General features: G+C 41.7%; 1 protein-coding gene across 4 annotated transcripts in view; it reads left to right on the top strand.

Moving 5' to 3' along the window:
* GRIK2 (glutamate ionotropic receptor kainate type subunit 2) overlaps nt 1-26,545 on the top strand; it is a 440,357-nt gene that overhangs the window by 172,947 nt on the left and 240,865 nt on the right. For all 4 annotated transcript variants that reach the window (XM_083497629.1, XM_083497626.1, XM_083497628.1 and 1 more), the window contains exons 4-7: nt 542-799; nt 15,969-16,150; nt 20,692-20,745; nt 24,814-24,987. In XM_083497629.1, coding sequence (XP_083353755.1) covers nt 542-799; nt 15,969-16,150; nt 20,692-20,745; nt 24,814-24,987 — 668 coding nt within the window. The remainder of the gene's footprint in view (nt 1-541; nt 800-15,968; nt 16,151-20,691; nt 20,746-24,813; nt 24,988-26,545) is intronic.

The following is a 26,545-nucleotide window of genomic DNA, read 5'->3' on the forward strand; positions in this document are numbered from 1 at the left end:
CTGCGCCACCATCTGCAGTCCCGGGACTGCAGGCAGATCTGCGCCGCCATCCGGAGCGGGGCGCAAAGTCCCGCCCCGCTCCAGATGGCGGCGCAGAGCTGCCTGCAGTCCCGGGATCAGCGCAGCTCTGCGTGGCCACCGGGAGCGGGGAGCGACGTCCCGCCCCGCTCCGGATGGCGGCGCAGAGCTGCCTGCAGTCCCGGGATCAGCGCACTTCTCCCCATCGCCAGCCCCACAAGCTCGGGGGACAGCGGGGAGGCAGAGCGTGCCTTCCCACTGTTCCCCGACCTGGTTCTTCCAGCCCCGCACCTGGGGGGGGGGAATAATTTTTTCCCCAAAAAAACTAGGTGCGTCCTATGGGCCGGAGCGTCCTATGGGGCGCAAAATACGGTATTCTCAAAATGTAGTTACTTTGTACTTTGCCTGTAGAGAGAGACCTGCATCAACAGCAAGCCTGCTTGAGCAGATGACTGCCTGAAAAAACTATCACTGTGTGTGTTATTCTCTGCACACTGTTAATCATACTTTCCTTTCCTTTCAGCTTGTGATCAGCTCTCTCTTGGAGTAGCAGCTATCTTTGGACCTTCACATAGCTCTTCGGCTAATGCAGTGCAATCTATCTGCAATGCTTTAGGGGTTCCACATATACAGACACGCTGGAAGCATCAGGTTTCAGACAACAAAGACTCATTCTATGTCAGTCTTTATCCAGATTTCTCTTCACTCAGCCGCGCCATCCTTGACCTTGTGCAGTTCTTCAAGTGGAAAACTGTCACGGTTGTTTATGATGACAGCACAGGTAGGTATCACTGTAGGACATTATGTAGCTATATTTGAGGGCATGCATAATGTGTCATGTTCCTCTAAACAAGCAAATAATATGTGATTGTGAGATTTTGTTGCGGAACAATGGAAAATAAAATGCACAGATTCATCCTACCTACAACTCCTTCATTATGCATCACTTTTTCTATATATTTGATTTATAATGAAATGAAAAAGGGAGAGAAGGATTTCAGATCACCGCATTAAAAGCTAGAGGTTTATCCAATTATTTGTCTAGGCATCTCAAGTCAAGGAAAACATCTGAAAATTTCATGAGGACAAACTCCTTTTTCCTGTTCCAGCTAGAAAACAGATCAGGAAAGACTGTCTGTTTTATGTATGGGTGTCTTTATTAAACAGAGGACTCTGTGACCCTTGCCGTTTACATTTTGTAGAAAGATTTGCAATTGTAAACCTGCAATTTGTTTTCATAAAGACTGCAAGCAAACCAGAGGTGTTCATCTGTAACATTTGGGGGGGAAACAAACCCAAAAGGGTGCAGGTTTTCGCATATACATCAGGAGCTCCTGTGTTAAGAAGCATTGGCCACAAAGTTGGGATCAGATCTGTGTGCTGAATGTATATGTGCAGTTGTCTCTGTCCTTACTGAAGTTTCCTAAGAAACTTCATATGCAAACGGAGTTTTGAACACTATACATCTTTCAGGGTTCACTGAGATGGGCAGTTGGTGGGGAGGGTCAGTTCCACACACCTGGCCTCCCAGCAGCAGTGTCACTCCAGCTTACTGGAAGGAAGAGGGGTGAAGCAGTGGGGAGCCTGGCACTGTTTGGGTGCACCAGTAGGAGTGCTGGATTAGCTGTACCAGTGCATCCACACTGTTCTAGCCTCTCCTCCCTCCTTCTCTCCAGGTAAGTGACAGTGATGCTGTTGCCAGGAGGCCAGGTGTTCAGCAATGCCCTCCCTGCTGGGTGCTCCTGCACCAAGTTTTATCTGGTGATGTAAATATGAGTACATAAGTCTTATTTTATTTTGGTTAGGTGTGTTTGTTTCTCCAGATCTGTAGAGTTCTAGCCACAGAAAAATGGGAAGGGCTGTGGTTCAGAGGTAAAGCACATTCTTATTGTGATTCCCCTACCAAGTACAGTGAATGGCTACTAGATGGAGGATGTTTCCAGTAGTGGCACCCTGGCTGTAGAATGCACTCCCAGAGAGTCCCACCTGATGCCTACCTTGATAACCTACCTTGACTCAATAGAAAGCAGCTTCCTGTGTTCCATACAGCACTAGCAATGTCACGGGGGAGACTGGGAAAGCTGTGGAACATTTGACCACTGTTTCCCCCAACAATAAGTCTGTAAATTATCAATTTGCTTCCAAGCCTCATAGGTGCATATGTACAATAGCTCCCCAGAATTCACAAACCTAAGTGGAAGGATATTTAACAGCAGGGAGATCCTAGGTGATTTTCATCTAGCCAAACCCTGGCATTCAAATCTTAAGGGTGGCATGCCATTGGTGCCCTTATATTTATGATGTTGGCACTTATAGGTGTATTAATACAGTGGGCGCCTCTCCTAGTGAAGAAGGGAGGTGTAAATCAGCTGCAGAGAGCTGCAGGGCTCTCCAGAACAGAGGGGAAGGTGGCATGTGAGGCTGCAGGGGAAAGTGGCAACAATGGAATCTCTTCCGTTGGAGGAGGACTCCACTGGATCAAACACGTTTCCATGAATGCAGGAAAACTAATTAGACTACACCCTTTGAAAAGTGTGCATCCCTTTGGCAAAATCTCCACTTCTTCAATCTGTTAACACAATTTACAGGCCGCATGTTGTATTAAAAGTCATATTATAAATGCTTTATAGGAAGCCATTCATAATAAACTATTTATGGTGGTTGTAAGCATGGCACAGTCCTGGGCAGTTACAGAGTGCTGTGTACTTTAAGGGTGAACCATAAATAATTAATAATAATAACAATAAATATCTGATTTACAGGCCACTTGTTTCAAGCACTGAACAAGAACCTGTTAAGGGAGTGATAAACTATAGTTATAACAAAAAGGGATTTTATCTGTTGTACTTCATAACTATCTATTTCATTTTTAATGAGCATGCTGCAGATACATTGTTTATCAACTGCCTGAAAATGAAACCTTAATATCAAGGGGAACTCACTTTCCCTGCGATGTTCTTCATCATGGCAGAGCACATATCTCAGGACCATTGGCTTTGCAGCAAGGAAGGCCTGAGGCCTTAGCCATCTGCAAATCTGCAGGTTTTGTTTGTGTCTGTTCCAGCAGTGGGAAGGTCTGAAAGGGGCCTCAAAGCATGTTCAGCCTTCGTACTTTCTTGTTCAGTGTGAGAAGATTGGTGGGACATACATGACCAGCACATGCAGGACTGTTGGGGCAGGATTGGCACAAGGGGTGCCAAGTTGAATGCAATATTGGGGGGCCAGGTAAGCCCCACCCCACATAATCCATCACAAGATGGACACACACACACCATTTAAATGGCAATGCCCATCAACTGAGGGGGAGGCCTCAACTATTTTATGAGGGGGCAAAGGGACCTTGGCCCCTAGGAGTTGGCTCCTATGACTGGTACACAAACTTCTCCATTCCCTCAGCAGTTGGTGCCACAGTTCATGCATATTTGGCTCAACAACTGAAGAGGATTTCAGTCTGTGGCAAACTTTGCATTTTGCTCCAGATCTCAGCATTGCTGTAGCTATGGAAATATCTTTCTCTCTCTCTGAGAATTCTAAGCAAGCATCCATTGATTTGTGCTAGTGATGTACTATACCATCCCTGATGTGCACCTGCAAAATACCCACACATTTTAATTAAGCCTGCCTCTTTTATGTCAGGTAAAGCAAATGGCAAAGCTTGATCTCTTGTATTCCTCCCGAGGTCTAAAAAGACGAAATCCAGCTTTCCCCCTGGATTTCTCAAAAATCCAGTTACAAGAGCTAATCTTCTCTAAGCTGAAAGGAGGAGATCAGTCCTGTTCTAAAGAGTACTTTGTAGACAGTAAAGTTTTGAAGCAGGATTTCAAGTTGAAGCCTCTGTGGGGTAACAAGAAACCTGTTATCTTCACTCCTGATTTGCATAAGCCATTACTTGGTAGTACCTTTTGGTTACATAGTTCAGTGACATCTAATGGCATATGCAAATGTGTTGCTATAAGTTGAAAGGGGTATTTTCTTCCTCTATTTTGCCAATTAGCATTTCCTGAGGTTGTAGGTGAAAGATTTAAGCATCCGAGAAAGAGCCTGTTTGTGCCTTTGAGTGAAAGCCAAAGGTGGAAAGAAATGATTCCAGAAATGAAGTGCTTTTAAGGTTATGTGCTGGAATAAAACTCCTCTCCCCCCCAAAAAAAAATATCAGTTATGCTTCAGAGGTTCCCCTTTTAAAGTTTTCTTTGTCTCTCCCTCCTCTTACATAATTAAACAACATCAAAATAAACAAGGGTCATGAGTAGGATGGAAATGTGCGTTGATCAATGAAGGGAACTGTTCAGTGCAATTCTATAGATGTCTACTCAAAAGCAAGTCCCAGTCAGTTCAGTGGAACTTCCTTCTATTTACCTAGAAGTTGAAGTCATTGAACTCCATAGGATTTCTGCAAATATGTATAGCATTTCACTGTTAGTTATCCAAACATCAATTACTTCTTAATTATACACCCTTTCTCCACTTATAAGCCAATGTTTTGTAGCTGTGAGGGCCAGTTTACAAAATACCAGTAACCAAAATCCAATGTATGTACTTGCTTGGAGGAAGGTGACTTCTCAATTAGGAGGTCACCGTTTATATTGAAATTATTGAAATTGCTGTTGGATATGTGCAGAATCTGCTGTTTTACACTCTCTTTTGGCTTTTGAAAGTGTACCTGGGAAAAGTCAGGATGGCTTGAATGAAAAAATACAGTGTGAGCTGCCCCTTGGTATGTGTGTCTTTAAAAACGCAGTGTGGTGTAGTGGTTAAGAGCGGTAGTCATGTAATCTGGGAAACCGGGTTCGCATCTCCGCTCCTCCACATGCAGCTGCTGGGTGACCTTGGGCCAGTCACACTTCTTTGAAGTCTCTCAGCCCCACTCACCTCACAGAGTGTTTGTTGTGGGGGAGGAAGGGAAAGGAGAATGTTAGCCGCTTTGTGACTCCTGAAGGGGAGTGAAAGGCGGGATATCAAATCCAAACTCTTCTTCTTCTGTATTGAAGTAAGTTTTACTCTTAGCAGAGCCACTTAAATTAACACACTAATGCTACACATGCCATTTAATTTCCACCCTCCCTGACATAGCATTGCTTTCATGTAGATTATTCTCTTGCTATCCTATAATGTGAGCCATGTGAAATGGAAACATTTACATGGGTATTTTGCTATCTTAGTAGAAGTAGCTTTGTGGAAAATAATTGCACATGCCCTGTGGTGGTTCCTGTTACCATACATCAGTAATATGATTGTTATTATTTTGAATGGACAAGCAAGTACTACAGCTTTTACTACACTTAAATGCATCTGAATTAAATCTTGCAGGCGAAAAGTACAAAAATTCAAGGTGCATGGAACTTTTGATAACCAAGAAGCCAATCCACAGGACTCTTTAACCTATAAGTTAACCTCAATCCACAGGACTCTTTAACCTATGGATTTACTTGGTTGGCCCAGCAATTATAGTGCAGCTTTCAGGAAAATAGTAACTTGTAGCCTTCCCTCATCATGGAGCTTCTTTCATAAGATCACTACGTTCAAAATTGATGGGGAAACATATTTCACAGTTACTGTTGCATCTTGAATCAGCCCAGGGGCAGTCTAGTTAGAAAGACATGAATTACAATAATAATAACTCAGTATGGCAGAAAGCATCTCTTATGAATCTACAGATGATATTGGCAAAAAGCAATTTATGCTGGTAGAAGCCTAAATATAAATGTTAACTGTGTTTTTTTGTTATTTAGAAAAAAGGTGTGTGTATGTGTATGGCATTTTCATTTCACAAAGAACTCAGACCTTTACCTCTCCCAAATGACTTTGGCATTCAACAGAAGGCACTGTAAAACACACTATTAGTAAATAACACTTTCCAATCCGTTTTGTAGGGTGTGAGGCTATTGATTCTGGGTGGTATCCTCTCAGTACAGAATATTTTAAGTGACCTATGCAATAATGCCAAGGGCAAACACAATTAGTAATTATGTGCTAGAGCTAATTACTGCATGGTGCCTTCCTTTTAATGGAAAGCTATTGTTTTATTAGTTCAGTATTGTTTAACTGTATTTGTTTCTCAGTGTTAAAAAGCAGAGAAAATTTATATTTTAATTATTGTTTTGATGGCTTTAGCGTCTCTGCATTAAGAATCTGTCATGACTGTGAACATTAATTTGACTTACATTTAAATATTCTGCCTTTTTATCCCCATAAATCATGTGAAGTTCATTGAGACTCTGATGGAAGGAGAAGCCTGGCTGATTGTTCTGAAAGTAAAGAATAAGAAGCTCATACAGCTGAATAGTGTCAGGACTTGTCTGTGTGACAGCAGAGAATGTACCTCCCTTCCCCCCCCTTTTAAAGTGAGGTCATGGAAAGGGTGTATTGTTCTGGTTCTGACTGTTGAAGTATAGCATATTTCGTTTCCCCTAAAAAATTATATGGGACTCCATGAAGCCAGAGACACCGATTTGACATCAAAAGTCTTTAGCTGGAATATTGTGAGGGGGCGGGGGGATGATGCTCAGCCTGATAACGTAAAGGAAAAAGATCATATGCAACTTAAATAGGGCACTATATTACTGTTCAAATGTGTGTGTATCTTTAATGTCACACATTTCTCTAAGTCAGTCTAGCTAGTATAAGCCAACAGTTACCGGTAATCTCTTGTAAGGGCAATTGAGACTCACAGGTGAAATCAAGGCACAAAAGGCAAGGTCAGATCAAACAAGTAAAGTTGAGTTAAAAGTGAACAAGATCAAGTCACAGCAGGCAAGAGCCGATCAAGACAGGGAAAGTCCATTCAGAGTTTCTTTTAGGCAAAGGTCAAAGAAAAGCAGGAACTTGGATAGCTCCATTGAGTGAAGCTGTGTCCTGCTTTCATAGCTGTAGAAATACATTGTCTGCAGGAAATACATTGTCTGCTTCTGAAGGAAGCAGAATCCTTTCATAGGCTGACAGGGTGTGTCCTATGGTTGACTCCACCTCCCTAGAGGAGCTGGCTAAGTACTTAAAGGGAGCTCATCTGATTGTTGACCTCTATCAGGCTTGGGAGATGAAGATACTGAAGAGGACTCAACCTCTGAGCTGGTGGATGACTGCAGCAATGTTGTCCTTACTCAGGATGGCTATTAGCAAAGTCCGCCCCAAGGGAAAGGAAGCCCACCACCACTTGGGGTAATGGGGTCCTTGCTGGCAGGGAGAGGAGTGTTTTCCCACCCCATTCTACCCACTTGCCTCTGGAAGCACTGTTCACCCACCTGTATTTTAGGACTGTTCCAAACTAAAGACAAAGCCCACCAAACTATATTATAGTATATATTTTGGAAAGCGGTTTGTCTGTTTGTTTTCTAGATGCTCACGTGCCTAATAATCATAATAATGGTAATAATTTTATTATCTGCACCCCTTGTATCTGACTGGGATGCCTCAGCCTCTCAAGATATCATTGCTAAACCTGGTATGAGGGTTCCTGAGATGAGGGTGGGCTTTCTTCATTGACATTCAGGTGCCAGGTGCCATTTTGATTCAAGATGGTGGACTGAAACATCACTTTGATGTGTCTGAGCCTGTTTCTTGACATAGTTTGGGCTGCCTCTTGAGATAGCGTCACCAAATTACACTACCCATTTAAAAACAACAATATATTTTTGATTTCTAACAATTCCCAGGCAGTGCCCGAACTCCCCACTAGTATTAAACAAATCAAATAATAGGTTGCAAATTAATTAAATATCTTCAGTATGCTGTCACAAAGTCCACATTCCAGCTTTTGGTTTTTATCATTCATTTAGATTATATGCAATATTCATTTAACTGGGACTATAAATTTAATGTGCAGGTTTGCTGAGACTGAATTATTTTATGTGCTTCCTCACTCTTTTTTAATACATAAACTCTGGAAACAGAGATCTCGGGAGATTTTATTTCTTGCAGTCACAGTAACAGATGACTTTGGCCTCTCTCCCTCTCGCGCTCCCCCTCCTCGTGCAGTCAGCTGTTCTGCACATGGATGCCAACCACTCTGAAGATCACTGTTTCCCCTCCATCAACTTCTGTGCCTGAAAACGTTCTCATTGGGATTCTGCACCACTTTTTGCTGCATAGTGATAAATCCTCATCCTCAACATTTGGCAGTTTAGGGAACAGTTTTCACAACATACATTTGGTTAACAGCCCTCATATATTTTACTGTCAAGACCGATTTTGCTATAGCATCTCCACAGGCACATGCTCAGTCAGTTTATACATAAAATAATGGATTAGGAGGGGGGCATGTTAAGCCATCAGTCCAGTTAAGTAATCATCCAACATATGCATGTAATGTTGCCTGTTTAATGTCCCATCCTTATCGAAAGAAGGAACGAAGGTCTGATTTCAACACTGAAAGGGGTGCATAGTGAAGAGAACAGATTCTCCTCTCTACAGTGGCTTACCTAACCACAGGTATTATCCTCAAGCACTTATTCCCTCAGCCGAACTTTAATACTAGAAATAATTTGGCCTGGCTGGAAACTATCTAAGGGAAAGTACAGTAGGGATGTGAACCATAGACAATGGGAAGGTTTTGCAACTTGCAAACCCCTTTTGCAATTTCAAATCAGATCCCCTCTTCCTTCTTTATACATTGCTAGGGCAGCTCTGTTTTTCAACACAGAGCACTCCTGTCATCACGTATAGAATTGCTTTGCATTACAATATGCTCTCTGTTATTGAGAATACATGATTGTTGACTCTGCTGCTGATATTTCTTCTGCTTTGTTCCATTCATCCTGCTCCTTTCAATGTGGTATTCCATTTTCTTCTGCTCCCTTGTAATCTTTCACCTTGTATTATTTGTTGCCCCCAATACAGTTATTCCCAGATGGGATATCTGATGAATTGGCTTTCGTCTTGTGTATGTTTGCTGCTAGGCATGATATTAAGCACAACATTTCTGTGTTGTAGGCTGCATTTTTATAGCTTCACTCTGTTCTTCCTGGGAGTTATGTGAATATCAATAACCTTGTATGAATTCTATATTATATTATATTTGTAACCCACCTTCCTGCTGGCACAAAAAGTAGCATTCCAAAAAAAGAGCAAACTCCAAACACAGATCAAATATAATAAAAAGCAATCATAATGACAGAACTTGACTGAGAAAAGCACAAGCTCTCTACCTACCTACACACCCTACTGCCACCCCCAGGTCTCCAAAGCAAAATAATTTCAATATTTCCAGAAGGCTGGGAGAATAATGACCAAGTGTGCCTGCTATACAAAAGAATTCCAAAGCCTGTGTAAGTGCAAGGGATGAAACGGCCTGCCTCACATTTAAAGTTGGGGTGGGGTGATCTGTATGAACAACTGCTCATTCATAAGAGGACACCACAGCTAATCCTTCCAGAATGAAAGGCCCAAATCTCCCCATTGCTGTTCTCTGGAAACCAGACAGCTGAGATCCCTCTTGCCAAGTATAAACAGTAAAACAGAAGCTTTGTGTGCAAATGTCCCTTGTTTAGTTCCCAGCATGTCCAGGTAGAGCTAGGAGATATGAACAGTCTTACCTGGATATGAACATTAGTTGAGCATTCACTGTGTAATATATGGAGAACTTGCGACTCTTGTCATGTCTTGGTGTACTTTGCTTTAGCTGTTGTTGAGGTTGTTTTTGGAGAAATTCTCATTCCAATTTATGCATGTGCAGCAGCAGCAGCAGCAGCAGCAGCCTTCCAGCTGGCCGGCTTCACACCCTGGATGTGCTTGCCTGCCTGGAACATCCTTGAACTCTGACAATGCCTCTTGCATGTCTGGATGGAGAAAAGGGAGGGCTGCAAGAATGTCTGTAGAAATTAGCCTATCCTACAAAGGTAAAATTTGCAATCGTTGCTCTGCTCACTTCCACTTCTGCCCCACCATGCACTGGTGTGTGGTCTTTGGATGATTTCCCAGAACAGAATTCAGCCCTCAGGGTGGAAAATGTTCCCCATCCATGCTGGGGAGCTTTTGCCAATCACTATAGACAGAACTAAGGTAAATGGACCAATGGCTTGACTCTCTTGCTATGTTCTTCTGCCCTCTGCCAACTCTGTTCTTCCCTATCTTCTGTGTCACCATCTTTCTCTGCTTCTTTCTTGTCTAAGTTTCAACTTTAAAACACATTAGATAACTTCCCACAGCCTTGACTTAATTATGTTAGATGCTTCCCAGGAGGCTTTTTTTAAAAAAGAACCTCTTGCAGTCTTTTTACAAATGGAAGATGATAGTCAAATAAAGTCTATGGAGACTTTTCTAAGATTCAACTGATAGTTAATATATGGTAGTCAAGATCTGTGAACATACGGTAGCTAAGATTTAAGAACGTTTTGTGTATTGCTTTCTAATGACAGCCCAGAAAAGATAATATCTCCTGGCTGGTATGTAGGATATGGTTAACACCAAATTAGTGTATGTATGTTGTTGTTGTTTAGTCGTTTAGTCGTGTCCGACTGTTCGTGACCCCATGGACCAGAGCACGCCAGGCACTCCTGTCTTCCACTGCTTCCCACAGTTTGGTCAAACTCATGTTGGTAGCTTCGAGAACACTGTCCAGCCATCTCGTCCTCTGTTGTCCCCTTCTCCTTGTGCTCTCAATCTTTCCTAACATCAGGATCGTTTCCAGGGAATCTTCTCTTCTCATGAAGTGGCCAAAGTATTGGAGCCTCAGCTTCAGGATCTGTCCCTCCAGTCCCTCAGGGATGATTTCCTTAAGAAAGGATAGGTTTAATCTTCTTGCAGTCCATGGGACTCTCAAGATTCTCCTCCAGCACCATAATTCAAAAGCATCAGTTCTTCGGCGATCAGCCTTCTTTATGGTCCAGCTCTCAATTCCATACATCACTACCGGGAAAACCATAGCTTTAACTATACGGACCTTTGCTGGCAAGGTGATGTCTCTGCCTTTTAAGATGCTGTCTAGGTTTGTCATTGCTTTTCTCCCAAGAAGCAGGCATATTTTACTTTTGTGACTGCTGTCACCATCTGTAGTGATCATGGAGCCCAAAAAAGTAAAATCTCTCACTGCCTCCATTTCACCCCCTTCTATTTGCCAGGAGGTGATGGGACCAGTAGCCATGATCTTAGTTTTTTTGATGTTGTGCTTCAAACCATATTTTGCACTCTCCTCTTTCACCCTCATTAAAAGGTTCTTTAATTCCTCCTCACTTTCTGCCATCAAGGTTGTGTCATCTGCATATCTGAGGTTGTTGATATTTCTTCTGGCAATCTTAATTCCGGTTTGGGATTCACCCAGCCCAGCCTTTCGCATGATGAATTCTGCATATAAGTTAAATAAACAGGGAGACAATATACAGCCTTGTCGTACTCCTTTCCCAATTTTGAACCAATCAGTTGTTCCATATCCAGGTCTAACTGTAGCTTTTTGTCCCACGTAGAAATTAGTGTATAGATAATTATAAATCATTGCCCTTTTCCTCTTCCTTTTTATTGACTAGTGTACTAGTGTAACTAAATATACTAGTAAGATACACTGATTCAGGAAGGGGTTTGTGTCAGAATCCTTTGCTAAAATGAAGGGGAAAACCCTTCATTTTAGCCATGTCTTGAAGTCATTGTGGTGTCAGCTGACTGACCATCAACTGATGTCAGTTGACTGACAGGTAGACAATCTCAGGAGACGAATTCTGATAAGGACCTGGCCTGGGAGCCAAAAGGTCTCCCACCCCTGGTGCATCCTGCAGTTCTGCTTTTTCTGTGAATGGGGCAGACACAGTATGACTTCCCCATTGCATTTAGTTTGGCTTTCTTGAGTGACAATAAACATGTCCATCTGTTGCTGATTCTTGTACTAGCCAAAACTGTTTCATCAATTTGGGAAGTCTAACTATTTTACAGTTGGTCAAAGTTTCCTCTCCTGTAAAGGCATGTGTGTGTACATTTAGTTATGGACCAGTTTTATGAGATTTAACAGCAAAAACTATGCCTTACCCTCAATATATAAAACAATCCAGTAATCACGGGGGGGCACATATATCAAGGATGAGGAACCTATGCTTCTCCATGTGTTACTGAACTACAGCTCCCATCATCCCTGACCATTGGCCATGTTGGTTGTGGCTGATGGGATTTGGAGTCCTACAACAACTGGAGGGTCCTAGGTTGTCCGTCTTTCATGAAACACTTCTACTTAACTGGTGCAGAAATGGCTTTTAGGTGAGCAGAAAAATGCAACTTTGTTTGCAGCCTGTTGTTCTATGTGAAATATTCTTGTACAGCATTAATGAGAATGATAAATAGCTTGACAGGCTGGCCAGGTGGCATGGCTGTGGCATGTAAGGTTGCTGAACAGGAGACCTGGGTATTTGGAGCAAATTTGGGATGCTTGTTTCCCAGGGCTGGCGGAAGTAGAGCATGAAGAGGAGGTGATGTGATTGATCTCTTTAGAAGAAGTTGCCAGCTGGAGTGCTTGCAAACCGCTCCTCCTATTTCTCCTTAAAGTCAAATTGATGGCAGCTTCTGAAAAGAGCTACCATTCACACATTTTTCTAACCATTGAGCTGTAGAGCTGAAAGCACAGTTACTCCTAAAGAGGAGGAACAGCTTATTTAAAGGGTCAGAAAGAGACACATATGGTGAAACAATGGCAGGGAACAGACCCCTGTTCTATGCAGCTGTTCTTTCTAACCTGTTTTTAAAAAATGGTTTTGGAGCGGCAATTCATCTTACAAGGGTACATTTTATTTTTCTTATAGTAATCCTCCCTATCAAATATGCAGCCATTTATTTCCCCTCTGGAATTTAAAATGGTATTTTACAACCTCTTACTTCAGTCTAGTTAAAAGTGCTACTTTAATTTTCGAGGGGATTTCTACCCCAGGGTTTTTAAAGTCTTTGTAGTCAAGCAATCATCTAAATTGATGTTATATTTCTAACAAAAAGCTCTTGCATATGTTGTAACACTTCCACCTCCTTCCCTCCCCATTTCACAGTCTCTCATTCCTCTAACCTGTTACTGTGGATGAATTATACATTGTTTTTAGCTCTGCGGTTAGAAAATATATTGTGGTAAAATAATTGAATCTATTACCTGTAGAATTATGGCAGCAATACAAGACAGCATAACTCCCGGCTGTTTGGGAGTGGGAATGCTGTTGACTGAAGGGACTCTTGGGATTGAGTGAGTTTAATATGTCAGTAGGCAGGGGATTCTACAGATAACAGTACCATGTGCTTTGAGTAATATGGACCTTGAGCAACAGGAACTGTGTGGGAACACAGGGCTAGAAGAAGCCTCAGGCAGTGCCAGTTAGAACCCCAGAGATTGTGCAGAAATAGCGTGTGTAGGGTTTATTGGAAGGCCAGATATGATATCAACAAATGCTCCCTTCTACTTCTGCAGTATGTGTAAGTTCCTCCTATTTTACACACAATATATCTTCTGATTTGTTCCATTACTTCCACTATGCTTAGGATTGTGAATGTTTGTAAAAAGTTAAGTGAAACCCTTGGTAGGAACAGGAGGTTCAAATTGAAGAACGTACCCTCCAACATTTCTCTGATGAAAATAGGAATGTCCTATTTGATGATGATGATGATGATATTTGTACCCCACCCATCTAAGTGGGTTGCCCCAGCCAAGCTGGGCAGATTCCAACATATAAAAAAACACAATAAAACATTAAACATTAAAAACTTCCCCATAGAGGGCTGCCTTCAGATGGCTCAGGGATCAGATAACTCCATACCCACCAACATTTCTCCTATGAAAGTAGGGACGTCCTAAGGAAAAGTGAGGGATGCGGGTGGCGCTGTGGTCTAAACCACTGAGTCTCTTGGGCTTGCCAATCAGAAGGTCACGGTTCAAATCTCCACAATGGGGTGAGCTCCTGTTGTTCGGTCCCAGCTCCTGCCAACCTAGCAGTTCAAAAGCATGCCAAAAAGTGCAAGGAGATAAATAGGTACTGCTCCAGCAGGAAGGTAAATGGTGTTTCCGTGCACTGCTCTGGTGTCGGTGTTCCATTGTGGCAGAAGAGGCTTAGTCATGCTGGCCACATGACCCGGAAAAACTGTCTGCGGACAAACGCTGGCTCCCTTGGCCTGTATAGCGAGATGAGCGCCGCAACCCCAGAGTCATCTGCAACTGGACTTAACTGTCAGGGGTCCTTTACCTTTACCTTTTAAAGGACAGCTTCTGTAAATCCAGGACTGTCCCTGGAAAATAGAGACACTTGGAGCGTCTGTGCTCACTTTCCTGAACCACCTTGATCAGTCCATCTTTGTTCAAGTAGAAAAGTGCCCCAGCACTTGCCTACATGGATTTCAGTAGTCAGTAGATCTTACTGTATATCGCCAATGGCCATGACAATGACTACACGGATTGCATTAAGCTATAGCTTGAGATTTCTCTTGATTGATTTTCTTTCTTTCTTTCTTTCTTTCTTTCTTTCTTTCTTTCTTTCTTTCTTTCTTTCTTTTTGAAAAGTATGTCTGGTTATGTCTAATGGTTAGCTCTAGGCTCACTGAAGTGTGAAAGCACTTATACTAGGAACTGGACTGAGACCACTTCAAATCCATTGTATTGTAAACTTGCTAAAGTGCTTTCAGATAACATGGGCTGAATTCTTTCACATAACGTTCCTGATTTTCTCCCGCTAGCATTTTGCTCTAAAAACCTGTGTGGTAAAAAAAAAAAAATCTGTGCAGCTTAGTGTGAAAACCTTTTTTCCTGCCTTTTTTTTTTTTTTTAGGTGTGAGCTAAAAATAGCTTTCAGTGCCCTGGACAGTCATGTTTATTTTTTTTCCAAAATGGTAAAAGCAAATGGGTGCTAAAATCTATTAAGAGTGTTGTAGAGTGTTGTGGTGAATATATATTTCTTTTTTAAAACTAAAATCTTTTTCAGCCATTTCTCACATTCATCTAGTATGATTTTGATCATTTTCAAAAATAGAGACATCCGTACAGAGTATTATCTGTACAGAGTATCAATCCATAGTAGAGTTATACTTTGACCTATAGGCATAGAAACAGTGACATTTCAAATTTAAGTAATTCAGACTTATTTTTATATATATATTATGTTTTTTCACTATGCACATAAACCATAGACAAAAGCAAATACTTTGAATACAATACTTTGAATTAAGCAATATGAATATAGTGTTTGTTTTTGCATGGCCCCACTTTATACTATAGCATTGTTACTATGCAGCATATGCCTTTTTTTGCTAAGACCTGATTAATCCTTCTGCTGCTGTTATGGATCATCACACACACACACACACACACACACTGGCAAGGGGTCCTTGTGACTAGTGCAATCTATGTAAAGAGGCTTACTATTTTGATTGCCCATGCAAATGCCTCACCTTCCTGAGAGATGTTGGCATAGAAGCTTTCCACTCAAAAGAGTCAATCTATATAAGACCTCTTAATATGTTATGACAGGGTTGACTGAGGTTCCTTCCATGCAGAACTTAATGAATGAATGGCTGTAGTGAATGAGGCAACCCCCATGACTGATTTAGAACACCGGTGCAGAGTTTTTGTATGAATGTCCATGCTGGTCTACAAAACCAAAGCTGCATGTAAAACCAGATAGATTAGTCTCTTAGAGTAACTAGTGTGATTACAAACTATTAGTGTAGCACACTGGTATAAGTGAATTAGAGGATTGCTACATATTCTTCAGTAGAAAATACCCTAACTCCCAGATAAGGAAGATTTGTCCGTATCTGAGAAGGTAATCCGAACTCAGGCTGCTTACTGTCTATCAATATTAGGAAAGAAGGAGGCAGAGAAGCTGCTTGGAGTTGGGTTTTTATTTTTAAACATGAATTTCCATATTCACATGCTAGTGAATGCAAAAAGGAGGAAAATTTGAATGTGTAAAAGCTATAAAAGGGGGGGGGGAATCCAGCTGCTCTTACAAGATCATATTTTCGCTTCAACAACTTAACCTTGGATCTCCTTTGTCTCTTTTTCTGCTGAAAAGGTCTCATTCGATTGCAAGAGCTTATTAAGGCTCCATCGCGGTACAACCTGCGACTAAAAATCCGCCAGTTACCAGCTGACACAAAGGATGCAAAGCCCTTGCTCAAGGAGATGAAAAGAGGCAAGGAATTCCACGTCATCTTTGACTGCAGTCATGAAATGGCAGCAGGCATTTTGAAACAGGTAATTACAACCCTTTCCTAAATACAACACTAAGGTAAGCCAGAGACGGTATTGAAGTGAAGGTTTGGGAAACCTAGTTATGATGATGGAACCCCGTTAGCAGTGACCAGAGTTATTGTCACGGCACATGAAACATTGACTCTGGAATGGTCAGCCTGTGGCCCCTAGTGCTGCACGAAGCCCTCTACCTAATTTCATGAAGCCCTTGCCCTAGTTTCAAAAGCCTTCTGTCAGTGATTAGTTCAGACCTCTGGAAAGAGCAGTCTATTGTGGGGAGCAGTTGAGAGTGATAGTGCATGCGGGTGGGGAGAGAATCAGAAAGACAGCCGGCAAGAAAAAGAGGTGGCAGAAAAGAGAGCAGCCTGAGCCACCTTTGGTTTGGTGCCCCATGTGTCTTCGGCCCCATCTGTTGATTAGTATATGGACCCCAGCAGGTTGCCCCAGAGGGAATGAGGGAATGTAGTTCTCAATCATTCCAGGGTGCAGTCTGATGGCAGATGAGGTCACCACTTTGTTGAAGTCTGAATCTATGCCTGGATAGGAAACTGCAATATAAAGGTGTGATATAAAAGTAAGAAAACAAAGAAACAAATATATGGTTTCCTGTCCCTGCACTAAACCCATGCCAAAAGCAAACCAAGGGAAAAGGAAAACATTCATTCCTCAAATGGCTCTTGAATTCCAAACCATAATATACAGGAAAGGTGCCTCTATATGCTACCAGAAGTATTCTAATAATGTGTATTGTTTGCTTTAGTCTGGCAGGCTGCTACCCTAGAGTAAAACCTCCTGATTTATTTTTACTTCTTCTTCTTCCGACCGTTGTTATGTAAAGCCTCAATATATCTGAACTGGTGTGGTCAGATTGCTTGCCCTCCACAGTTTCATCTGTTTGGATGTGGTCAACATTCACCAAGAACCTCTCCCCAGTCACATCATAGCAACAGCAGTACTTTAAAATGTTGGCACCACAGAGAGTTCCAAGTGAAGAGGAGAACATTTCTAGGAGGTCAGAACCTAAAAGCACTGAGAAAGTATTATGGTCTATAATATAGACCCAATATTGGGACATGCGCAGGCTCCAGAGTGCCTTGTATGTGGTAAGGGTGTTTTCGAAAACAGGTCCACACCATGACATTGGTGAACTGGGTCCCATACTGACTTGCCCACTAGAAGGCAGAACTATTTCCACCTGGGCTTGAAGTGAGTGACACTGCTGGAGGAAAGCAATGTAAACCTTAAGCCCTTCATTCAAATTAGCAGGACAGATTTATTTGGGCTGGGTCTGAGTCACGTGTCAACCTAAGTCTTGGTGTTTTCTACAAAATAGTTATTCACAAACTCACAAAATGTGCATTACCTTGGTTTTATTATGATATCTCGTTTATTGGACATGATAGTCTGCTCTAGCGCAGAAGTTCATATCTTGCAAAGAGGTGGGTAAATGTGTGCACCTTTCCTTTCCTTGAAGCTTTTGTTTGGAGACTGCCATTGTTCAACCACCTGAGCAGTGGAGATGGAAACTAATGAAAACTTACTTTGTCGCCTCTGTCCCGTGGTCTTACTTGTGTTCATAAATACAGGTGAGATCTTAACTTTTTAGTCTGTTCATGGCAGGAGAATTGTGCTCACGGAAGGGATCGTCTCAGCAGTTCTGCCTCTGTTCACAGATCAAAAAGTTAAGATCAAAGCCATACTTTTGTTGGATCGCAGCCTAAAAGTGCAACAAAAATTGCTGATGTCGTTTGAATATTCATACGCTTTAAAACACTTGAGTCCAGAGTGCTTACTAGTTTTGTGCTAGCTGAAAACCCAGCAACCTGAACAATAAGTTAGTCCATCAGCCAAGTTGCATTATTTATAATGGACCAATAGGTTGTAGGTGAGCAGCAACTGTGGCTTTTATTAGTTTCTCTGTCAGCAGAAACAGCCCTGTACTATATAAGTATTAGAGCAAAGTGGAACCCTGGCTTTAACACTCCCATCTCCTTTACACAGTAAAAAGATTTTCTTTGCTGAATTATCTCTTTCCCATCTTGCTTATTAATGGTGAGGATTTGTTCTGCCTAATGCTCTAAATATACAAAACCAATTCTCAGGCTACTTCCTTGAGCAGATCAGGAACATTGACTTGAATATATGCAGCCATGGATTTACTTTTCTTAGGAGAGCACTTTTTGCATATGAATTATTTTGTTAAATATTTCTTTTCTTTCCCTCTTGATACTCGAAGCACTCTTGCTCATTTAATAACACAAGTGTCTGTGTCTTTTTAAAAAACTAGGCTTTGGCACTGATATGTGAAGTGCCCCCCTACCTTTCCACCCGTATTTGAGTTGATTATGTGGGTAACAGCATGATGAGAGTTTCATATTCTGAATCCATGCTACATATATTTTGCAATGAAGAGCCCTGCAATGCATTCAGCTGGCAAAGGATGAAGGCAGTTGCATTTTAATACTCCTATTTATTTTCACACATCTTATGCAAGTTGCCTTTAAGACTCAGTGGTGTTGTCTAGAACCAAGCCTTGCATTCCCCCAAGCCTTTGGTGTAGGAAAAGAGAAGAACAAACACAGCTCTCTTTGCTGACTTCCTTGGAGCATGAGGTGGCATAGCATAAATGCCTGCCCTGAGTTGCCCCCTCTCATGCTCCAAGGTCTTTGATGTGGGGAGAAAGATGTAAAAATTCTGCTGCAACTCTGCTCTGGAATATCAAAGCAAGCAAATTAGCAGCCTTTTCTGACCTCGCCTTCTCCGTTGAAATCTTAAGAGGCTTGTGAGCCGGGGTCTAATATGTTCCTGGGGTATGACTGGACTGCATCTGACCTCTAGCCCACATACCCATGTGGGTAGGTGAGAACATTACCCTTTCCTTCTGCTGTAGCTTAAGAGCCGGAAAGTGGCAGTCTGGTGCACTTGCATGTTTGTAATGGAGAATGAAGCCCACTCTGGGGTTTTGGTACAAAATGGAATAGACTTCCCTACCCCTAATCTATATGTGGCGTACATTCCCATCACTGTGTAGCAGTCCTAGATGCTGATTTTCAACCCTTCCTCTTAATTCTTAAAAATCCATATCAGAAGATTAAAGTTATTAGCCATAGAGCATGGTGCTGATAACACCAAGATTGCAGGTTTGAACCCTGTATGGGACAGCTGCATATTCCCAAATTGCAGGGGATTGGATCAGATGATCCTCAGGGTCCCTCCCAACTCTACAATTCTATGATTACTTACCAAACAAAGAAGACGGGTACAGTAAGGCTTCAGGGATATGCTTTTAGCCCCAGCCTCTGAGGTCACACCAATTTCCCCAGACTCTCACATGTTTAGGCTGCAGCAGGGAGCCTCAGGGAGCTGTGAAGGTGTTCAACCTAAACTAATGAAGTAAGAACCACAGGACTTTGGCAGCAGGGCTGAAAGTGCTGCCCTGTTCTATCAGTGTTGTCTTTTGATAAACAAGGCCTGAAATAGGCTGTTCTTTGTGCTTCTGTTTGATTGTCTCTTGGTCCTCAGAACAGCCTTAATTCCTCTGAGGAGCTGCCCTGTTTGGTGATCTTTCAGGCATTCTTCTCTGTTTTGCCAGTCCACCTCACAGAGGGAAAACACTGCAGAGAGAAGGTGTGACTCAGTCACAGGGATGAAGCAAGGCACCTTCCTGATTCTTGTCATTCAAGACTCATCAGTGCTCCTTTGTGTACCTCTTTACAGCTCTATTTAGCTTCAATTTCAGCTCATATATTCACAATAGCTCTTCCTATTTTTATCCATTTGTCTACATGACACCATCTTGGTGGATGAAAGAAGTTAGTTCTGACCACGGCAACATTAGACTCAGTCTCACTTATTAATCCAAGAAATGATTATGGAAAATCTAAACTGCACAGCTGAAGCTGATGTGCTGCTTAGAAAGATTTGGAAATAACACCGGGGCATTGGAAAGTAGCCCTGGTGCTTTATATGAGCCATTAACGCTTAAAAAATGTGCCTGCAGTGCTTGAAGCTTAAGTGCTGCTTGTGGGGTAGGGTGTTGAAGTGTTCTGTGTTTGCTGCCAGCCTTCAACCTCCCTTTTAATTGAGTAATATTGTTCACTTGGAGTAACTCTACATTTTTCTCATTATGTATCCTTTCTGGTGAAGACGTATAATAAATACAATTAATGGAACCATTCTCAATTCAGATTTTTGGTTGGCAACTGAAAGCTCCCATTAATATGTAAAACTGTAAGCTTCTTTCACATTTGCAGCCCTAAACAGTTCACTAATAATCTTTCTATCAGCAGATTTGCTTCATAAATTCCTTTAATAGCAAGTAATCTGCTCCAACTGCTAAGGAATGATTTGCTTGACCTAATTTTAATATGATTCCAGCCCTATAGTTTCATCCCAATGGTATTCTTCAAAGAGCCTTTCATTATTCATATAGGTGTGATTAAAAGTAATGCTATGTGTAACCTTAGAAATATTAAAAGCAATGTTATGTAACTTTAAAATAATAATAATAATGTGTGTGTTTGATTCCCCCCCCTTCCCTTTAGGCTTTAGCAATGGGAATGATGACAGAATACTATCATTACATCTTTACCACATTGGTAAGTAGCTTATAGGAATCTGCTGTCGGTCTCAGACAAAGGCCTTTGGTTTCTTAATTATATTGCTTGACAAAGTGAAAGTGGTCTCTCAGGAATAGAAGAGAAAGAAGTACTGAGTGTTTTCTCCTCTTGATTTTGATAAGTTGCAGCGGAAGCTCTGGAGGATGGTTTAATTAATGTTCATAAGTATTATTCTGGAAAACTGACACTCCTTGCGACGAAATTGGAGGGCAGAACTGATTTTACAGTTTTGCAGAAAGTTATTTGTTCTGGAGAAACACACAGCATGCAGTTCAGAACGAGCAAATCACTTCTCCTTTCTTTTTGGAGGAGACTTGTTTGATCCTATTTGTTTTGCAATAAAAAAATGTTTGTCAACACCTGGGAACGTTTCGGGTTTTTAGACAGCTTGTTGTATTTTGGCTCTTGTAATTAGATGGGGGAAAGTTCTATCTGAATAGGAATAGCTTTGGTCCCCTTTGTAAACCTGGTAGCCACTTGAAAGAATAGACAGGAGCACGGAGGAAAGTCTCTAACCATTTGCCTCCCTAAGTCATAATGAGATTGTGCCAAAAATCTGCATTCTAGCTTTCTTGCATTCCAGTTTTTGCCCCACACCCTTAGAGGAACTCACCAACATACAGGCAGGACTTGGAGCTCACAAACAACCAGAAAACTGCAGTTGTTAGGCTTTTAATAGATATACATTATAGGAAACAGAGGAGACTCTTGGAGTCCCATGGACTGCAAGAAGATCAAACCTATCCATTCTGAAGGAAATCAGCCCTGAGTGCTCACTGGAAGGACAGATCGTGAAGCTAAGGCTCCAATACTTTGGCCACCTCCTGAGAAGAGAAGACTCCCTGGAAAAGACCCTGATGCTGGGAAAGATGGAGGGCACAAGGAGAAGGGGACGTCAGAGGACGAGATGGTTGGATAGTGTTCTCAAAGCTACCAGCATGAGTTTGACCAAACTGCGGTAGGCAGTGGAAGACAGAAATGCCTGGCGTGCTCTGGTCCATGGGGTCACGAAGAGTAGGACACGACTAAACAACTAAACAACAACAACAATTGGAAACAGAACAGCAATCCTGAAAGTTTTGCAATAGTTTCTAGATCTATTCAAAGGGTTTTCACATTTGAAACCTTAAATTCTGCCTGCATGCAGAGTGTCCGATGGAGCATTCCTTCCTGTGTGGGGAAGGGCCATTGCTCAGTGGTAGAGCATCTGATTTCCATGTGGAAACTTCATTCCCTGGCCTCTCCAGGTAGGGCTGGGAGGAACTCCACCTGAAACCTTGGAGAGTCGCTGCCAGTCAATGTAGACAGTCGTGAGGAAGAGATACCAATGGCAAAAGGCAGCTCATAGTCCCATGCACCCAATGAGGCTTGTATTGTGTGGAAAGAATGAGATGACTAGAAAGGGACATGCATCCTCATTCCAGTTAGCAGCCTTCTGCTGTCAAGCAGCATTTGTTGGTTTTGATATGTCTGTGAAGTGGAGGGGAGAGAGAAGCCTAGCAGATTAAAGTGGATTTCAAAATGAGCCACTTTCAGATGCTGCTGCTGCTGTAAATGTCAGCCGTCTGCTGCATACTTTATCGGCACAGATTTCCTCTGGATGTTCCTGCTGGAGATCCCGAGTGATCCAGTGGTTAAGCCCAAAATAATGGCAAGGAGGCAGATGGTGGCAGTTCTAGGGCTGATTGGACCAAGCCTAGTAAACTGGCTCGCTGGAAGTCTGTCTCTCTTGAGTTCCTTCGAATAAAGAGCAAGGGGCCAGGCCAACCCATAAATGAATCGAATAAATAATAAAATAAACATGCCATAAAAGTTCTGCACTTCATGATCAGGCTTCTGGACTAATTACGTATCCCCATTTGCTAATTAGGTCTTGGGAGCAGGCTGGTGGGAGGGTGGGTGTTTTGCCCCCCTGAAGAATTGAATGTAAACTTCAGCAGTTGACAACTGAGGATAATTTGGGACATGCCAGGAGATGATAGATTTTTATGCTCAGCGGAGCCATGTAACTTCTATCACTTTTTGGCTCCTCTGCTTTATTAATTACTTCTTACCTGACACAGCGAAAGTCGTGTCCAATAAATTTTCTAGTCACGCTGTTTAGCTGTGCTGTTTGGAAGTGTACTTTCCCATGATTGATTTGGAGCCTAATGTAATAGCTCATTAATTCTCTGAACTGTTGTGCATATTTATTATAGTTTTGAGTAAACAGGAATGTGTTTAAATTACATAATTATTTATGCTATTGTCCAAGGTAGTCTGGAAGCCACCCAAAATTTAAAAAGTTGGGGGGGGAGAACTTTGGGGCATTATTTCAAGCAGTTCTGCACCTAGCCAAACCTGTTTCCCTATGCTGTGGGGGAAATTTGCCACCTCCTATCATGTCTTGGTCATGCCATCTCTTAAATTGTTATTGAGAAGTGCCAGACACTTTTGCACATTCACTTCTGTTCTCTCCTCCTAAAACACTATAGTCAGGAAGATGGACTAAGTCAAACTATATGTGGTAGTGTGGGTATGTATACTGGAAGATTAATGTGTGATTAGACTATATCTTGCCAGATAGGTAATTAGGTCTTGGCACTTTTCAGCTGTGTGATAATACTGTATAATTCTTACTGCTTCTTCTCTGCCCCCACCCCCACCCCCGCCAAATAAATAGTGCCTTAAAACAAAGGTGGAAGGGCAGCTCAGTGTTTTGGAAAGTCACTGTGCATTGTAGCATAGACCCAGAAGAAGCATCTACGTGACCTAGTCACATTGTGAAAAATGATACTATAAACTCTAATTGGAATTTGGAATGTTAACTATCTCTGAGATTAGCTTGGGTTCTTGCATTAACAATGAACAATTAATCATATGCCACTGTCTTGGATGGGGGGGGGGGGCTACTGCTGTGCCTTCTCTCGTTCTCTCTCTCTCTCTCTGTGTGCGTGTGTGCACTGTTCTGTCTGTCTGTCTGTCTGTCTCTCCCTGCCTTTTACTGAATAAATAAGTGCATCTTGTTTGATCCCTGCCAAAGCACTGCTGCTTCAGAAACTAATAACAAAATTTCAGCCTTTGGCAAGAAAAGTAAAACTTCACATTTCCCATACAAAGGCTAAATTTTTGTCCAGTTAATAGAAGTGGACATTCCTGCCTGTTGAAATCAGGCAGGTGCCTTCACTGTACTCTTTTTATTTTGTTGATATGTTTACCGTTTTCCATATCTATGCTGAACAAACTAGTTAGAGTGGTACCTTGGTTTGCATACGTCTTGGTTTGAATACGTTTTAGATTACAAACATGTCAAACCCGGAAGTGCGTGCCCCGGTTTGCAAACTTTTTTGGATTACAACCCATTTTTTTATTTTTTATTTTGGATTATGAACAATTTTTTTTTTGGAGGCCCCATTGGCGAAAGCGTGCTTTGGGTTACAACCTGTTTCGGTTTTCAAACAGCCTCTGGAACGGATTATGGTTGTAAACCAAGGTACCACTGTATGTAGCCCTATTCAGGTATTCTCCCTCACACAACTGACAATCTTGTGAGTGGCAGAATGTTGCAAAAAAAGGGGAATATGGTTCTGCTTGTGAATTTGTAGATTTTAGCACTGGAGGAAATTTGTTGAACTTGGGTCTTTCTATTATGTTCCTGCATATAATATCTGATATCTGACAAACCACTGAAAACTGGCTTATTAAAGCAGAAAAGCCTAACACTTGCCTAATTCAGGTTTATGGAATGTTAGTAAACAATGGAGTATGCAGCTCACTGACTTTGCTTGACTTTTCCGCATATTGTTAATGGCTATTCAGGTTCGTTTGGGCTCTCAGTGCAGATGTAGGTAATCAGAAGCAGTATAAATTAGTCATTTATCTTCATGTACATGTAACGTTGTTAGCAATTAATTCAATGCACAGTATTCTGGACTTTTTGAGCACTGTTTATTATTCTAAAGTCACCATAATTGCATTGGAGAGGGCAATAAATACTTGTTTGAATGGAAAAGATTCAGGATGTGTCATAGCTACTACAAATGTCCATCCTTTCTTCTCTTCCTTCAGGACCTCTTTGCTCTTGATGTGGAGCCATATCGGTATAGTGGGGTTAACATGACTGGATTCAGGATTTTGAATACAGAAAACAGCCAAGTGGCATCCATCATTGAAAAGTGGTCCATGGAACGATTACAAGCACCTCCAAAGCCTGATTCAGGTTTGCTGGATGGATTTATGACGGTAGGAGCACAATCTACAGTTTAGTTCATGTGGACCTACAAACGTTTTAGAATTTCAAACTTCCCTTTAGCTGTATAGTTGGTTTTATTACACATTTCCTTCTCAATGCTTTATTTTGCTGTCTTCAACAAGATGTCTCATCTCTCAGTCTGTGATATCTGAGAAGTGAAGCTGAGCAAATCACATGAAGTATATATCAGAGTGTTTGGCCTGAATCATGCAACTCGTTGTGGAAGCACCAGATACTAAGATTAGAATTTCATTCTAGTACATATATATTTTAAAAGAGGGTTGGGGGATCTGTTTTTAGGAGGCTTCATGTAAATCTGCCAGGAAAATTTGGCTTTTAAGTTTCTGTTGTAATTTATCTGGGTCTGTGTGAACTTCAACTGATGTGAAATGGGGGTTTACTTTCATACTGTTAAACTTTCATGATGGCCAGATGACTGCAAATAAACAAAACTACTAAGATTGGAAGGTTGAGGTTTAGTACTGTCATGTGTGCACAGAAGTATGGGCTGCCTTTATTTTTCCTAGAAGGCTTCACAGGAATGACACTGAGTGGTGGAATTAAAAAATGGTGCCTCTGATCCAGCAATTTCCCCAGGGGGCTGCCTTCTTTCACATACACCTTGCAGCATTCTCAAAATTTAAGCTGGGCTCTTCCTTAAGGGGTACATAAATATTGTGGTGGTGACAATGAGGGAATAGAAGAGTTTTCATCCATCCTTCGTTTAAATCACAGTAAATATTTAATAGATGGCCATGAAACTCTTACAGTTACATTCCACACAATAAGCACAACAGCACTGAATGTGCTATCTGGAGGAAATATCACATTTCCCCAGGTGTAATATAGGTGTGGATGATTGATGGGGGTTGCACTGGTAACATGGACATAGGTGCAGCCTCACACATGCTCACACTGCCAAAACATTGGCATAGTCTTCTATTTTAGATTTGACTTCTTTCAGTCTTAGTATATACTTTGCTGCATTGGGTTTTTGAAAGAGGGTAAGATTTTGTAATTTAGCATTTAAGTCTCTACATTTGCAAAAAAGAAAGAAAGAAAAGAAAAGAAAAGCGGGGGGGGGGAGTGAAACTTTTGCTTACTAGATAAAGGGTTATTGTCAACACTGGGAGCATTCCCATTTGTTTAATGCAGTGGGCTTATATTGCTTATACATTTCATGTTCTCTTTTTCTCCTGATGTTGTAAGGCAATAGGAATCTCGGCGCAGTTCCCTGTGTCTGAAAGAAAGACCCATTATTGGTGGTGCTAACACAGTCATTTGTCACTATATAAGATTCTAGAGCTTATGCATTTTTCCCTTGGCTTTATCTCTGAGCTATAGTAGGAAATAAAGAAAAAAGGAATTGGATTCGTTTATGAAGTCTCATGGCTCAGTTAACCCCTTTAATTGGTTCCTAGGAGCTATCATCTGAGTCCATCTATTCAGCTGCACAGTAATGAATGTTTTGCGCTTTCCGGGCAAGTAGGGTGGCAGTGGTGTAAGGGAGAATTTCCAAAGTTGCTTTGTTAGATGTTCCTCTTGGCT

Source organism: Podarcis liolepis, assembly GCF_965112155.1.
Source record: "Podarcis liolepis genome assembly, chromosome: 3".
Taxonomy (NCBI): domain Eukaryota; kingdom Metazoa; phylum Chordata; class Lepidosauria; order Squamata; family Lacertidae; genus Podarcis; species Podarcis liolepis.